Source organism: Archocentrus centrarchus, chromosome 1 (assembly GCF_007364275.1).
Source record: "Archocentrus centrarchus isolate MPI-CPG fArcCen1 chromosome 1, fArcCen1, whole genome shotgun sequence".
NCBI classification, from domain to species: Eukaryota; Metazoa; Chordata; class Actinopteri; order Cichliformes; family Cichlidae; genus Archocentrus; species Archocentrus centrarchus.
In genome coordinates, this window is record NC_044346.1 from 6,115,976 (window position 1) to 6,132,622 (window position 16,647).

A 16,647-nucleotide genomic window follows, 5' to 3' on the forward strand; every position below is an offset into this window, starting at 1 on the left:
ATCAAGCCAACGTTGCCCCCTACTGGGCATAACAGGACATAGCTGGAAAGCTACCTCTACAATATCACAATAGGTTAAGGCCGACACAGGCTACAGAAGGCCTAATTAAAATAAATAAATAAATAAACTTTTTCCCGGGATTCCCGGGAAATGGCTCGTCATTTCCCGGGATTTGATTCATGTCATTTTCGGGAAAATATTAAACCCTAATACACGCCAGTTGGATCTGAAATGTAGCCTGCCTCACACATTTTCGATTATCACTGCATTTATCATCAGCTCTCCTCACCTCTCCCAGTCACAGACTTCCTGTATCTGTTCTAAGAAAACTGTGTTCCTGCTAGTCTCTGAGGGAATGCTGCTAGATCATATCAAGGCCTCCAGGAAATATTAAAAAACAAAGTAGTTTTATCACATTTAATCACTGTCACAGGCCAAACAGATATTTCTATTGACTGCTTATTCAGTATTAGCAGAGAACATAATTCCCAAATGCTCAAAATAAATTAATAACTTATTAGTAACTGTTGATAATAGCATGGAGTATTATGTTATTTTAAAGTTCTATGCATTTCCATCTAAAAGGCACTGGTGCCTTTGCCCAAAAGTTCAGGGGAATTGGCAAAAATGTATAATAATTTCCACATTTACAGGCACACACATACACCAAGGGTGACAGCGCTACCATGCAAGGTGTTAGACTTTGACTGGAAGCAATTTAGGACACTTGACCATGTCGTAGGGCACTGTCAGCCCTGGAATTAGAGGACATTCGGCTCTACCACCTGACACTAAAGATATGCCACTTACTGAGATTTTAGCAGCATAAATGCCCAAAGGGAGGACTTCATCCAAGCTGCTGGCAGTGGAAGGAAAAGTATCAAAAGGAGAAAAAGTAGGTGGATTTTCGAAGGGTAAAGTCGGGCTTCGTTTTAGCATTCCAGGTGTAGCCTAAATGCTGTCTAGCTTTATCAGATGTAGACACACTCTGGGTACAAGAGGCATGGTAATGTCAGGGTGAAAGGAGACCCACAATGAATTGAGAATAAAGACTTTTAGATACTGATTTCGAAATTTGTACATCTGTCTTTTATTTAGATATTCATCCAATTTAAATTTTATATTTAGACTTCAACACCTGAGGCAGGTTGAGGTGAGCATTTGGGTGTGTGGAACACGTAATGCACATTCTCTGCCTCTAGCAGTCAGACATTTGTGTCCCCACATCTCCCGACCTGCTGCCATGGACACTTTCACCTGAAATTAATCAACCCGGTCAAATTAAAATTAAAATTAAAATTAAAGAAATCTTAAATTAAAAAAAATAAATTTATATATATATATATATATATATATATATATATATATATATATATATATATATATATATATATGCACATAAATGTTTGGATTTATTTAACAGATTTTATCTGTAAAATGTATTGGCAATTATTTTAAATACAAAGGAAAAGACTGCATATGGACAGAAGCATGATTAATCATTTACAACTCAAATGAGTTCAAGTACTTCACCCATTTTAACAAAGTCATTAAATGAAACACATTTAGCATTTATTTCCATTTTAATGTAGTTTCTTTCAAAACTGTTGTTTGTTGGCATGAAATTATTTAGCAAGCTCAAAATGATCCGATCATATCTACCACAGGAAACGTGTGACCAAAACAAGCATGCAGTATGTGAATGTTCAGAACACACAAATCATTTGAAAATGTTCACAGTGGGATCCAAAAGTTGGCCTTAAACCTAAAAACACATTCACATGAATTTAATCAGATCATCAGAGGCTGTTTCAACTTGCAATCACTGCTCACCTGTTAAAAATATCTGCGCCTCAGCCAAGCACTGTATATTAAGAGGCTTTGTGCTTAACGCACAAGCGGAAATGTATAAGGTGTGGAATAATAACACAGTGGATCAACCCGCCAGTGAAACATGATGGTGAAATTATTGAAGTCTGGTGGTGTTTATGCTGCAGCTGTGCAATGAGCAAACAGAAGTAACACTCCTTGCTTCAGAGGCATGTAATACTCTCTGGTTTACATCTTTATGGAGAAGGAATCCACCACAGCTGGCTGCTCCCCACAGCACTGAACACTTTAGTGCATATTGTGATTAAACTGAAAGGGATGCGTACGAAATTAAATATTAGGAAATTTTCAGAAATCAAACTCACTACAATTGTCAAATGTGCATTTTGTAGTCAGGGTTATTTTGAATATTAAATTTAATTTAAGTATCTCCATTAGTCGTGTCAGGCTCTGCATATGTCACAAAAAAAAAAAAAATGTGTCTGATTTTTATACCTCGCAAACACAAAAACAAACTTCTGCCACATCCTGTGACGATCCTGTGATGCAACCCAGTGGTGGATCCGTGTGAAACCTCATGCCACTTGATGAAAATGAATGTGTATTTGAAGGATTTCAAATTGGCAGAACTGAGCTGATTGTGGCTTCATCTCGTAGTGATGGAGACAGAAAGTGATGCCACGCTGCATCTGGGCCAGCAGTCTGTTCAGGGTGTTTCTTAATGCCTGCAGTGGGTTATAAACTGTCTGTTCCAAAATCAAAACACCCTCAGCAGCGCACAGGATCCCATTTAGTTTGAAATGCCTCTAAATACCCTTCAGACAGCCATCCTCATCAATCTGATGCCATAATCCATCATTATGAATGCGGAGTGGGAGGCTTTAGCTCAGCAAAATAGCTTCTTTTGTTTTCTGGTGAAAAATGACTCGATGGTTTTGACTTTGCTAAAGCACATGAGTGATGGTTTTGATCCAAGAACAAAGCACCAGGAACAGTATTATTCATTTTTTAACTGGAAGACTTGAGACAAAGTAATGTACTGCTTGATGGGCGGCTAACCTCTTCTTCATGGATTCATGCTGTGCATTTTAGCAGGTGGTTCTGTGGGATAGGCTACATCACTTAGCAGCACTTTTCACTCTTTAATAAAATAGATGGGTTAAAATATTTACATTTTCACAAATCATTTATGTAGTTTGTTTTTTAACAGTATGTCTTCAAGTTTCAGAGAAAGAGAGAAAAATATAAACATAATTCATATTAAGTAGAAGACATGCTACACTTCCTGTAGAACATGATGCCCTTGGAAATAGAATGGGTTGGACTTTCACCACATGACAGCTGGGAGAGGCTTCAGTGCCCTGAATTAGATAAGTGGAAGAAAATGGATGTATGATGTGTGATAGGTTCAGATCATTTTAAAAACTCAGAGGACAAACACACAACTCTTTTGAACTTGCGCAAGGAGGAGAGATCCGTTCCTTGAACTCAGCTCTCAGCTGAGCGGAAGTTATCTGTCCTGGCGAACTGCTTCCTGCGCAGCGCTTTTATTCGGATTTTCACAATAAGATCACGTGGGTTACATCAAACACAGTTTACAGCATGTAATAAACAACATTCTTGGGTTTTTCCTTACCATATATGGTCGTAAGCATACTGTGACATGTGCGCATGTAACATGGCGTATACGAGACACGTATCCTATATGTGTTCTCTGCAGGCTGAGAGCAGCCTGCAGATAACTACAACTTCCTTTGTAAGAAATACCACCACGTGTTCCCATTTCAAACATAAAAACAACAGTATCATATGCACATAAAACAACTTATAGAAAATATACAAACAGAAGATATGATAATTTATAATAAACAGAATGGAATTTATACCATAACTCCAACATTTCCCCCCTGTTTATCATAACTTCACTGGCATATTTTTCCACGCCACACCACTTGCTTGCACATTTTCAGTGTGGGTTTCATTCATTGCCAAATATATACATATTTACAAAATATCCTGAGGCATTTCAGCGTCTTGGTCGACCATCTGAAGCTGCAAATATGACACAACATAACCAGTAAAAATCTTTGTTATCATGGATCTGATGCAGGGCAGAATACACATTGTAAACACACAAATCAACACTAACACACACAAAACAGAAGTCAGGCATTTCAACAATACCTGCCACCAAGTTCCCGCATTTAGCCAGGAAAACCAATCACTCTGGCTTTCCTGAGTGTGCTGTTGTACATATTTCTGTAATTCAGTCAGTCTGTCGAGTGCCTCCCTTATGGCTCCACCAGCATCATCTTCATCTGGGATGTAAGTACAACATGTCTTACCAATAATCTTACACACGCCACCCTGGGACGCTGTCAAAAGATCTAATACTATCCTGTTTTGCATCACCATTGCTCTGAGTGAACTTAACTCTTTTAAAGTTCCTTGTCCTAGAGCTATAGTTGTATTTACCAGACGTAATAGTGCATAGCGATTTATTTCCACTTGGTCACGCACAAATCCCAGTCCAATTCCTGGAAAGATAGACTGGGCAATCTTCGCTCCGACTCCCCAAATCCGGAGCTCCTCTGGGACTTCTGAATGGCTCGTGAGCCACTCTCCAACCTGTCGCTTCGTCTTGTGATGTGTATGACTGGCCTGGTACTGCATGAAAAAGACATGATCTGACACATATGCAACACTACACAGGCCTCCCCAATCTGGGGGAAGGGACACGTATGCTTTGTGACCACAGATGAAATACCAATCCGCTAACACTCTTGTTCCCTTGGGTCCTGGTGCTACTCGTGAGCACTGACTCAGCTCTCCAATGTCCATCTGTATTCTGTAGGCCAGGTCAGACTGACATTCCTTCCTCCGTACAGTTAGATTATTATAACAAGCAATATTTTTGAGGCAGGTCAGGCATTGTCTCTCATCTGTTGGTGGACAGTACGAATAGGTAGCATTACAGAGAGTGGCTGGTAATCTACCCACCTTGATGGTTCCATTTGCTATAACACATGCTGGAAAAGCTTTCTCTGGCAAATGAGTCAACATCAGTACCTCAGGAAGGGGGTTAGCTAACTGGGGCCAAGTGAGCAAATCTGTTAACATAGAACAGTTTCTATTAATGGGAGAACTTATCCCCTTTACGTTAAGAATTGAGGTAAAATTTGCTTCACTCCATTTAGCTCTTCTCCCTGGATGTGTAGCCAACCCATAGAGACACCATGAGTGCTCCCAGCTAACATTGTAAGGCCTCAGTCCAGTATTGTGTCCTGCCACTGGCATATGTGCACACACATAACAATTTGTCCAATTATTAACATGAGCTGTGACGTTCATTAACTGCCACCATTCATTGGTTGCATATTCATGTGGGTACTGGGTGTAATTTAATGAAGATGTTGCTCCTAAAATTAGCAGTGTGCTCACGCTGAAAATAATTATGAGGCTGCAGAAGGGCGCCATTCTAAAGGAGTAGGGATCAGTTGTTGTCTTCACTGGGTTGAGACGAAAAAACCACTATAAGGAATTTCCCCCTTTGTAACCAGACTTCCACCTTTACTCCGAAGTAAGTGGCTCCACCTTCTTGCAGTGACTCAGATGAATCCACGTAGATCTTTCAGCGATTTTCACTGCTGTTGGTGTTGTCAGTAGAACTTGATATGGACCGTCCCACCTCGGGTTTGACCAGCACTTCCGTTTGATGACCTTGACCAGCACCCAGTCTCCTGGCTGTATCAGTGGCACCTGGCCATCAGAGGATTCCCACCAACCTTGACCCATGTCCCTCCAGTCTGTAAGTTTTTCAGCATCGCACAGAAGCTGGCCCACATCTTCCCATTTAGCTGTAGGAGGTTTTGACAGCGACACATGAGGTACTGATAAAAATGGATTAAAGGAATACAGACCTTGGGCTTCAGGAGTCAAAGTTACAATGACACCACTATACTCTCGTTTTAACACATAGAGAGTATGCAAGTTCAGTTTTTGAGTCTGCAGCTTCCTAACCTTTTCTGCATAGGTTTGGTCTGGGCCTGGAGTCTGCTTGTACCTGAGAGTGCAGTGCATAGTTTCGGGAGGCTGCAAATCACTCCCTGATTTTAGGTAAGAAGCTATTAGATTTAATAGCTGTCTACCCGTTTGAGCAAGATCTGATTTTGGAAAATCCAGGCTCCAGTAGTAATAAGTCTGAGGTAGTTCTTCTACTTCATGAACCTGATTTACCACTGTAGCCTGCATTCCCATTGGAGTGGGAACTATAGCAATTCCCAGAGCTTGAAGCATGTCTCGCCCTAGCAAATTCACTGGACACTCTGAACTCAACACCACAGGGCCCTGACTGTAAATTCCTGTCTCTGGATCACTAATTATCACTGGAGCTGAAAGGGGTAAGGCACTTAATTGCCCATTAGCTGATTTTACAGAAACTCTCTTCTTAGATTCTTTTAATTTTGGGATGTGTTCCTTCACCACTGTTCTATCTGCACCTGAGTCACACAGGAATTCAGTTGTTTTGCCATTTACCAAGAGAGTTATTAAAGGTTTCTGACCTGGTGTGGAGATTACAGCTAATATTAGCTTCAGATCAACACTGGTAACCTCAATGTCATCTGAAACTTCACCTAGTCATGTAGAGCTGTTGTAAACTGGATTGTATGGAGGATCCCTAAACCTCCTGTCCCTGCAGTCTCTGGATATGTGTCCCTGTTTTCCACACAGCCAACAGCCGTCTCCCCTGGGGACAGGTCTGTTATACTGACCACGGCCTCTTCCCCGGCCTCTGCCTCTACCTCCTGATTTAAATTCTACTCTTTGAGGCCTTTGATCTCCCACCAAAAACACTTGAGTTGCAGAGCCATCCGTTTGGCTGTCATGATTATAAAAAACTTGCACTGGTTTCTTATCCTTTTTTGATTTTATCACCTCTTCTGCATGATGAGCCCAATTCATAGTGTCCATGAGGTTTCCTGTGGCATGATTTACATTATGTTTGCGTATGAAATCAGAATATTTTGGGTGGAAACCAGACATCAATGCTTGTTTTAGTTGTCTTTGATAGGGACCATTTGGGTCTTGGTCCTCTGGTATGCCACTGTGTGCTTTAAACACTTCCTCTAATCTTTCCCTGAATTCAAAAACACCCTCTCCGTCTTTCTGTTTGCAGTGATAGATTTTATCATAATTTGGGGGTGGAATCAGTGTGTTTCTAGTCAGCAACACTACTCCCTGAATTCCCTGCCGTAGAGCAACTGAATCATGAGGCAGTGTTACTCCTCCCGCATCTTTCCCAGTGAAATCTCCTCTCACTCTTCCCCAATCGTGCTTAAAATGGTTTCTGAATACAGAAACCATTTCATCACCATTCAAATTAAACGAGGCTTGTAATCCTACAACCTCTGTTGCCCACAAGTTTACATTAGTTTTATGAGATGTCAGACCTTTAACTGCCTCTAACATTTCTACATTTGTCCACGGCCTAAAAACTAAGATTGTTTGTGCATTATCATTACCAACACCCCTATGTGGATTAGCTACTTCCACCATAGGAAATGTGTTTACTGCCGGCCGTAAAGAGTCTGAATGTCTCACAGAACAATCACAACTCTCAACCCCCGAGCAATGTTTCACACCATATTTACACAGGAGGGGCTCTAAATCTGGATAACCTCCTTGTACCAGGGCAACCACATTCCCTGTTTGTTTGTTCTTATCATGACTTCTAAGGACCATCCTTCCTGCCGTAAAATTTAATTGCTGCACTAAATCCCCCTCCTCCTCACCCTGTAAATTACCATCTGCCCCCTGTAACTGCGGGGGAGATGCTTGGGCTGAAAGAGGTGGCTGAGCTGGGGGAGGTGGTTGAGGTGGGGGTTGCACCCTACAAGGCCTAACTGTCTCATCCTCTGGCCTTAACAATGCAGCATGCACATTACAGGAGGTTTGTTTTCCCTTCTTTTGTTCTCTGCCCGCGGCCCTTTTCTGTGCTTGCTCCAACCACGTTTTTGCTACCATTAACTGTCTTTCTTTTTCAACTTTACACTTCCCTTCTTGTGTTGCCACACTGATTTTTAAATTTCTTACCAAATCTTCACATCCCCTTAACTCTAACTTTCCACTAAAACCATACTTTTTCTTCCATTTATTGCAGAACGTTGTGCTGCCCGGAGAGTATCTCTCCATATATTTTAAATCCCCCTCTAGGGCAGGCTTACTCAGTTTACTGTTCATAATCCCCATTTTACTTCCCGTGCTTTGTCCCGATCGGACCACGTGTCCTTCTGGGACCTAATAACAAATCCGCCCGTCACTGTGTACTTCAACAGGCCGTAAAGTTCGTTGGCACCCGTAGGGTATCCCTTCACGCTGCTGCTTCCACGTCAAAAGGCGGCGTTCAAGCTCTCATTCACTCACATTCACACACACATACGCGTATTTTCGGCGCCTATTTTAAATCTCTAAAATCCGAATTTGGGAAACCTCTCTTCCTGGCGAGAGTTGCCTATTTACTTTCTTTTTATTACCAAAAGTAAACCCCACAGTACCGTCTTCTCAGCGTGTGCAGCCTGCCATTCCCAATGCAGCGTAACCACTGAGGATAACCAATTTTCTCCAGCCCGAAGCAGACCTATACCTCACTGGTCCAGAAATCTGGACCAAGGTTCAGAAGTATAGCGGTAACCACTGGAGTTCTTTTTTTACGTTCTTCCAACCTGAGCAGACCTGTGCGTTTCTGAACCGAAAACCACAGCGGTAACTATCGGATAAAACGGACTCCTTTCGGCGAGCCTACCTAATTTATAACGCGCGGCTTTCACATACCTGTTACAGTTGGTGTTACGTCCCCTCGGACTCCGGGAGAGCGATGAACGGCGCTGGAGGAGCGAAGCTAATCACCGGCCTGAAGACGAATTCACGGTTCAGGACTTCTCTTCAGGTCAACTGATGATCCTGGCTGTCAGACAGTCTTCGGTGTTCGTCTCCTCCAGCGTCAGTCAGCAACTGTCCCGCTCCGGCTCTCGAAGGACCAAAAAATGATAGGTTCAGATCATTTTAAAAACTCAGAGGACAAACACACAACTCTTTTGAACTTGCGCAAGGAGGAGAGATCCGTTCCTTGAACTCAGCTCTCAGCTGAGCGGAAGTTATCTGTCCTGGCGAACTGCTTCCTGCGCAGCGCTTTTATTCGGATTTTCACAATAAGATCACGTGGGTTACATCAAACACAGTTTACAGCATGTAATAAACAACATTCTTGGGTTTTTCCTTACCATATATGGTCGTAAGCATACTGTGACATGTGCGCATGTAACATGGCGTATACGAGACACGTATCCTATATGTGTTCTCTGCAGGCTGAGAGCAGCCTGCAGATAACTACAACTTCCTTTGTAAGAAATACCACCACGTGTTCCCATTTCAAACATAAAAACAACAGTATCATATGCACATAAAACAACTTATAGAAAATATACAAACAGAAGATATGATAATTTATAATAAACAGAATGGAATTTATACCATAACTCCAACAATGTGTTCTATCACACATCCATATCATTGTTATATTGCTTACATCGATCCCAACACATGGCTGTTTGTTTGTTTGTTTTTTGTTTTTTTTAACTTAGGGTCTCTTTAACCTGCCTGACAAAATTCAAACATTTTACTTGCAACTCCTTCCTAATAAGGCATCAGTAACACCTATTGGCAACTCTCTGGGAACCTCCAGTAACTCTGGAAAAATGCATATTCCCTGAATGGTCGGTGAGTGGCTGCTGGAGGTTGCTGCCTGTCACCAGGTGAGATGGGTCACAAAGAGGGTGCTGCACCAAATTGGTTGTTTTGGTTGCTAGCAGATTCCCACTGTCACCCACAACTTGTCTGCAAACACTTGTCATGCTCTCTGAGCTGTAGTGAAACTTCAAAAAGTGCAACACAAACCAGAAATGGAGAATGTTCCCCTTCAAAGCAAAAGTTGTGCCTTAAAGCTGCAACCAACACATTTCAGAAGGCGCAAGTTTTCCTTTCAAGGTGAATGGTCCTTTTTTCAGTTTGTGTCGTCATTTTCACCATTTCATTTACCTTTTTTCTTAGTTTCACTACTGCTTGATGAGCAGTTAACAAGTATTTGCACAGAAGTCGGTGTTTTCCATGCAAACTACTGGCACCAACTTGCTAGCGAACAAAGCAATTGCAAAGAAGTTTTCAGTGCAGCACTGTATGTCTCTTTATGACCAATTTCAGGCTAGTGACCTTAAGCAACCACTTGCCAACCAGTTGCAGAATACACATCTGTTCCCAGCAACCGGTGGTTAGCAGGGATTCATTGATTGGTTTCTAGGCATGTGTGCATGAAGCTTCATCAGTCAGTTTCACAGCACTAGCTACTAACCTCCAGCAATCAGTCAGGGAATACACAAATACACTCTTTTCCCTTGCAACTGCTGTGTGCCAGATGGTCACCAATAGGTCTCCAGGTCTGTATGACTGGAGCCTAAACTGTCTGAAAATCTTTTAATTCTGACATTGTTTTCATTCATGTTTGCTAAGTAGAAGTCTTCTTCCTCTCTGCTCTTTCTGGACATTTCATTATATAGACTTTATAAGCGTAACCTGAAACTAAAGGCAGAATATGAATCATACTGTACCACCCACATGCCCATGTACTGTAGGTGCATGTGTGTCCATGTGTACAAAGACATTTAAAAAATAAATGGACATTATGATGACTGCACAAATCCACAGCACAGCTAGCGGTTAAATACTACATGGAGTAACTTTAATGCCTTTATGTAGTCAAAGTCCACCCACATGTTCTTTAAAAAAAAAAAAAAAAAAAAAAAATCTATGTTGGTATGTACAGACTGCAGTTGATTGACATACCTTTTTTGTTCTTATCAATACATTCAGTTTCATGTTTCGTGGCCTTCAAACATACGGCTTTAATCTGAGCAAAGGTCTCAGCAGTCAAGGTGACTGGAAACACCTGTTTGAGGGTGCAGTTCTTATTCAAAATTGGTTATGTTTTCCTTTTAAATTACCTTAATTCTTTCTGAAAGGGAAATTATAACCTTGTTGCCCTATACTGCAGTTGCTGGGATAGGGCTAAGCTTCAGGACAACAATAAGTAATAGGGAAGTGAATAAACACAAAGACTAGACTAGCCTACCCTGAGCAGAAATGTCACGAGAAGCTGCCTCAGACTTCAATAATGATCCCCTGGATACGTTTTATTTTTGTTCTCAAGTGTGTAAGTACAATTCAGTGAAAAGAAACATCTGAAGTACATTTAAAGACTTGGGTTTGGAAATTAATATCTAAAATGTGTTAGTTAGCAACACATTGCAGACATGCAGTAGGAAACAAGCTTGACGACACTGAACAAAACATTTGGAAAACATATTTAAAATAAAAGTAGTTTTGCAGTGATTGTCAGGCACATACTGTATGCACGTTGAATACCTAGTGGCTCCTTCTTACGAGTGTTAATAGATTCAACTTGTATCAGTATTCAAGGAGGCACATGATTATAATTATCTAATCAAGTGTCCTCTGTCTGGTTAGCATCCTTAACAAACTCTCTCCATTGCTAATGAGCTAATTAAGACATCATTTTAATCAGACCAACTCTGGCTTATCGCAGATGAGACACTAGATTAACACAGTAAACAAAAAACTGGGAATATGAAAGAAGGAGTTGCAGGAGGAAGTTAACAGTTCAGTGAAGCCGAAGATGAGAAGAGTCAGAGAAAGTTGCCATTTTAAGTGATAAGTGGAGAGATTCTGGTTCATGTTACATCTTAATGTTCTGCTGCTGTGGGACGTAACACATTTGTTATGAGTTTTCAAATTATGTGCCTTATCTCGTAATCATATCAGAGCTTTAGTCCTTTTTTTTAACAAGCAAATGTAACGACATGCCAGGTGCAACAATCATGCATTTCATTTAGGCCCTCCAAGGGAACAAAGTCACGACTTACAGAGTTTTAGCTTCACGTGGCTGGTGTACAGCTTCTGATAATACTAAAAACAAGTGAATTCCATGTAGGTGAGCTAGTTCCTGGGTTGTCCCTTAAGGTATACTGACTCACTGTCACGGCCTACTGCGAGAACTCGGCATCATTAATCAAAATGACTTTCACCTGTGCTTCTCTTCCTGTGACAAGTCAAATAGTTTGCTGTAAAAACTGTATTTTGGTATGTGGTTAGGGCTATTATTAAAGCCTTTATGTACATTTCCTACTTCTTATTTGATCAAGTTCTTGCTCATTTTATTCATAATCAGCAATGTGCATAATGTATGTAGCCAGGTATTAATTAAAGGTATTAATATTAGGTATTAATAAATGTGCTAATTGTGACAAAATCTCGAGTGTTGCAGACTTCAAAAATATGGCACATGACAAGACAAAAGTGGTCAACCTACTGTAGTGGGGATATTTATTTTCCTCTCTCCCAAGGCGGAGTCCGTGCAGCTTTTAGATAATCTTACTTGAGACAGCAACAAGAAGCAGAAGAAGTCAAGTAATCTGACCTTTCGTGTTGTTGGGTGTTTTGTTTACTCTCACGATTGTGGCTAGACTATATACTGTACATGACTGGGTTCTGATCCTAGTGTGAACCAGATCACCTCTAGATGTCTTTAGGATGATCAGATAGAAATGTCTTTGCATATGTTTTCCCCTATCTGCCCTATCCAGTGTGTCTTGTTGTTACCAGGTGTAAGTAGGGGATGGAGGTACATTATATGACATTGAAACTTGTTTGTCAATAACCACTTTTTTTGTGGCTGGGTTTGTTGTACCCATGTGACTCCTGCTTTCTCCATTCGGAGCCTTTTTTCCAGGTATTTGGCAGGTGAAGTAGATTCTTTGTTGGGAACTTGGCACATTTTTAGGTTGCTTGAATTGCTTCTGTCCATTAAACCCAGGCTGATTTGATGTTACCATCAGGGCTCTGTGGGTGTCATTGCTTCTCCTGCAGAATTAACAAATTAAACTTGTGCATATGTTTGCACATATGCATATATTTTTATTAACTGAGTGATTGAAAATAATTTAAACATTTAAAAGAATCCAAACTTTTGCACACTACTCAGTGTTTGTGGCTAAATATTTAAATAACTATATCTCTTCAGAAATTTACATGACTTATCATTTACTGATTCAATCCCAGAGGTGGCAAAAATACTGACATTCTGTACTTAAGTAGATGTACAAGTGCTTGTGTTAAAAACTACTCTGGTAAAAGCTGAAGTACTGATTCAACTTCTTTACTCAAGTAAAAGTGAAAAAGTATTTTTCTACCAGCTATTTCTGTGCAAAGCTAACTGAACCTGCTATATTAATGCAATAACAAAACAACATTGTTACATGAGAATACAAACTTTATTTCAATCTAAATTCTAATTCCAATGAATGCACTCAGCTGGAACACTGTTATGAAGAACATGAGCAGAGAAAAAGAAAGAGAATTTAGAAACAGCTCTCTTTGCTGTTACCTTCATTATACAGGGTGACTCTGCCTCATCACCGAAACAGAAACTGAGTGCAATAAGGGGTTAAAGTGGGATTCAGCAGGTGGAGGGACCCTAAGATCGGTTGTAGTGGCTCCATGTGGGGTAAAGAATCACAGCTCACAGTAATTTCTCTTGTGAGCTCCAGTAGATTTTCTTTGTGTCAGGCTTTGATCAGCTGCTGCTACTCAGAGGTTTACTGCTCTTTGTGGATTTACACAACTGAATTCAATAAGATGTACCCCAGTATTTCACAAGCTATCTTGGCTGATTTCCACCCCACACACTGACAGTATACTGTTTATACTGCCTTTATACTGACACTTTGCAGTTGGTATAGAGGTGGAATTCAGTGAATGAATCTCATCATCGTCAGCTTAAATTCAAACTAATCTGTGCTGCACTTGATGTAACCTAACAACGACCATGTACACCACACAGTCCAGCACATTACTGCAAACTCACCACAGTACAGCAAACTGGCATGTTTATCCTGCACTAAACTGCAGTATTTTCATGCAACCTTTGAATAACACAGTTGGTATACCACATTTGGTTTACAGGACGTTTCACAATATGAAAAATCTTAACTTCACATCATACACAGATCCAATACTGTCATGATCCTTTTTGAGTTGTGGTTATAGTTTGTATTAGGATTTTAGGTTATTATAGTTTTCTGTTATAGTTTATTATCTGTTTTATGTTTTGCTTCCCATGTCCTTCTCTTCTGTCATTGTTCCTATGTATGTGTTGTTCTCATGTTTTAGTCCCTTGTCTCATGTCTTGTGTTTAGTTTGATGTCCTGGTGTTTTCCCTGTGTGTTGTATTTATGTTTCTTGTTTTGTTCATGTTTAGGTTCCCTCTGTGTAAAGTCTGCATGTACCTGGTTTGGTCACTTCCTGTGCTTGTGTTTAGTTTTGCTTCCCTTGTCTCATCTGTGTAATTATGTTCAGCTGTGCCCCTCACCTGTTGCCCGTTCCCTCGTCATCCCTTTGAGTATTTATTGCTCGCACTTCTCCTTGGTCCTTGTCGCATCATCGTTTCTCTTCCTGCTGTGTGAGTTATGTTCCATGCCACATTCCATAGTTTATGTCTATGTTCATGTTATGCCCCAAGGTCATGTTATGCTTATGCTAAGTTTTGCTAATAAAGCTTTCAGTAAAATTCAGCTCCTCACCTTATGAGTCCTGCACTGGGGTCCTCTGCCTTGCTTGCCACAGCCACAAGCCTGACAAATATCTGATTTTAAAAAAATGTAAGCTTTGAATTTTCAGTTTATTAAATGTCCCTGAGCAGTTCTTACCTTTAAATCTAACCTCTCTTCTTCCTCTCTTCTTAATTACATCTTTCTCCATCTCTGAGTGAACATTCTTTTCTCTCCCTGGAAACACAGCAGCTCTGCTTTTAGCTACCAGACATACTGTGTGAGAAACTGCAGATACTTTGTGTGTTTGCTGAGATTTGTTGAGCATTTAGAAAAGTTGCATTTGAAATAACTGCCACACGTTACTCCCGTCATTTTTGCTCCTCTTCTGTAGCGCCAGCTTAGATGCTGAAGTACTGCAACTGCAACTTCTGGACAAGATGCACTATTGTTCCTCCATTTAGTCTCAGATTGATTTGATGTTTGAAGGCGCACTGGCTGAAAATAAACACTTCCTTCTTAAACCTAAATTAACGAGCTGTCAGTTGTCAGAAAAATAAATACTTAAGTAAAATACAGATACCTGAAAGTTCTACTTAAGTACAGTAACAAAGTATTTGTACTTTGTTATTTCCCCCCTGTGATCAATCCTGTGTGCATGTTTGAGTTGCACTGCACCATTCAACACTCCTTACATTATTATTAACAGAACTAAATAGAGGTGAGAGGGCGTGAACAAGTTTCTACTGTGAGGAAAAAAAAAATACTCTCTGTCACTCACAAAAATCGATATCTCGCTTCAACGTTCTGGTCATATTCAGCTGACAAAACTCAATAATGAAGCCACCTCCTTAAGCCTAACCCTGTACACCTTTCTCACCAATCATCATGTCTTCGATCTTCCTCTCTTTGTTTATCCCCTCAGCTTTGTATGTTCCTCGTTCTGCCGTGCCCTCCCCCCCTTTGTATCGCACCACTTCTCACTTCTTTCTTTGTTTTGTGACCACCCATTCTCGCACTTTCCCTGGCAAGCTCTATCCATTTTTAATATGGCTGACAGTGTTGGACGTGTCATCACCCTGGCAGTAGCTTCAGTATTCAGCTCTGCCATGAAAGCCTGTAGATTCTAACAGATGTAAAGACTTTGCTTTTGTCTGATTTGCTTCATGAAGCACAGAGCTCCCTGCGAGCGGCTGTTGGGCTCCCAAGTTATACATTGCAGAAAGTCGTGACACTGAGAATGGAGTTTTTAAGGCTCTGGTGACTGTCTGAGATATTTTTGACTGCTTTGTATGAGCAAAGCTTGTTGCTAAGCAGTAAAAGTCTCTCTGTTTTATGTCTGGAGTTTAATTCATTGTCTTGTGATTTTTGGTTAAGGAACATCAAATCAAACAAATTGGGACCATATGGGACATACTAAAGGGTTTTTATGGGTGAAACGGGCCATCTGTTTTAAACACAATGAGTCTTACACATTTACAATTGTGATTTTTTTTAAATCTAAAACTATCAAGAAGCTGCAATGCACAGTCCTCTAGAACTGAACACAAGGAAAAAATAGGAAAAATAGTGTCAAAGTTTCACAGTGTCATTATAAAGAATGGGTCCATTCAAAGTGTTGCTTCAATTACTTTTAACAAATCTATATGGCCCAGGCAGTGACAAGTCTATGCTATACATGCTCTAGGGTAGGTTAATCTAAAACACTAGAGAATAGTTTCATATTATAGCAGCTCTTTCTATGTTTTGTAAAATCTGTGCAACAACTAGTATAAATACATGAGATAAATTTGACACAGTAAAAATACAGTCTCTTTAAAATGCATAAACATATAAGCATAGTTTACTGCAATAAAAGTATGTATATATTGATCTTAGAGGATCAAGTATCTTTGATCCTTCCCCTTAAAAATGTTCCCTGCACGTTCAGACTGTGATGCAGAGTAACACAATCACTATTTCTGGAAGAAAAAAAAGATACTGTTGAGTTTTTATGTAATCTCTCTGTTTCAATCTTTCTAATAGTTAGGGCTGGATAAGGTGACCCTGACCCATCCTTTAGTTATGCTTCTCTCTCCCATTTTGTCCTGTGCTCTCTCCCCCCCAGCTGCTCATGGTAGATGACCGCTCCTCCCTGAGCCTG

General features: G+C 40.5%; 1 protein-coding gene across 2 annotated transcripts; it reads right to left on the reverse strand.

Annotated features, from left to right (window-relative positions):
- Positions 1-3,602: 3,602 nt before the first annotated feature.
- LOC115787981 (endogenous retrovirus group PABLB member 1 Env polyprotein-like) lies at positions 3,603-8,979 on the reverse strand. 2 transcript variants are annotated; one of them, XM_030740825.1, is made up of 3 exons: positions 8,662-8,979; positions 4,306-5,589; positions 3,603-4,148 (listed from the first exon to the last, which is right to left on the reverse strand). In XM_030740825.1, exons 2-3 carry the CDS (start codon positions 5,305-5,307, stop codon positions 4,122-4,124), a joined length of 1,029 nt encoding a protein of 342 aa, XP_030596685.1. In that variant the 5' UTR covers positions 5,308-5,589; positions 8,662-8,979; the 3' UTR covers positions 3,603-4,121. The 2 variants fall into 2 exon arrangements, with proteins under 2 accessions (XP_030596685.1, XP_030596676.1); XM_030740816.1 differs by having other exon boundaries at positions 3,603-5,589.
- Positions 8,980-16,647: the final 7,668 nt, after the last annotated feature.

Bases quoted from the DNA above. Each gene is read 5' to 3' on its own strand.
- LOC115787981 (XM_030740816.1), bottom strand. From the start codon at position 5,307: ATGGCGCCCTTCTGCAGCCTCATAATTATTTTCAGCGTGAGCACACTG.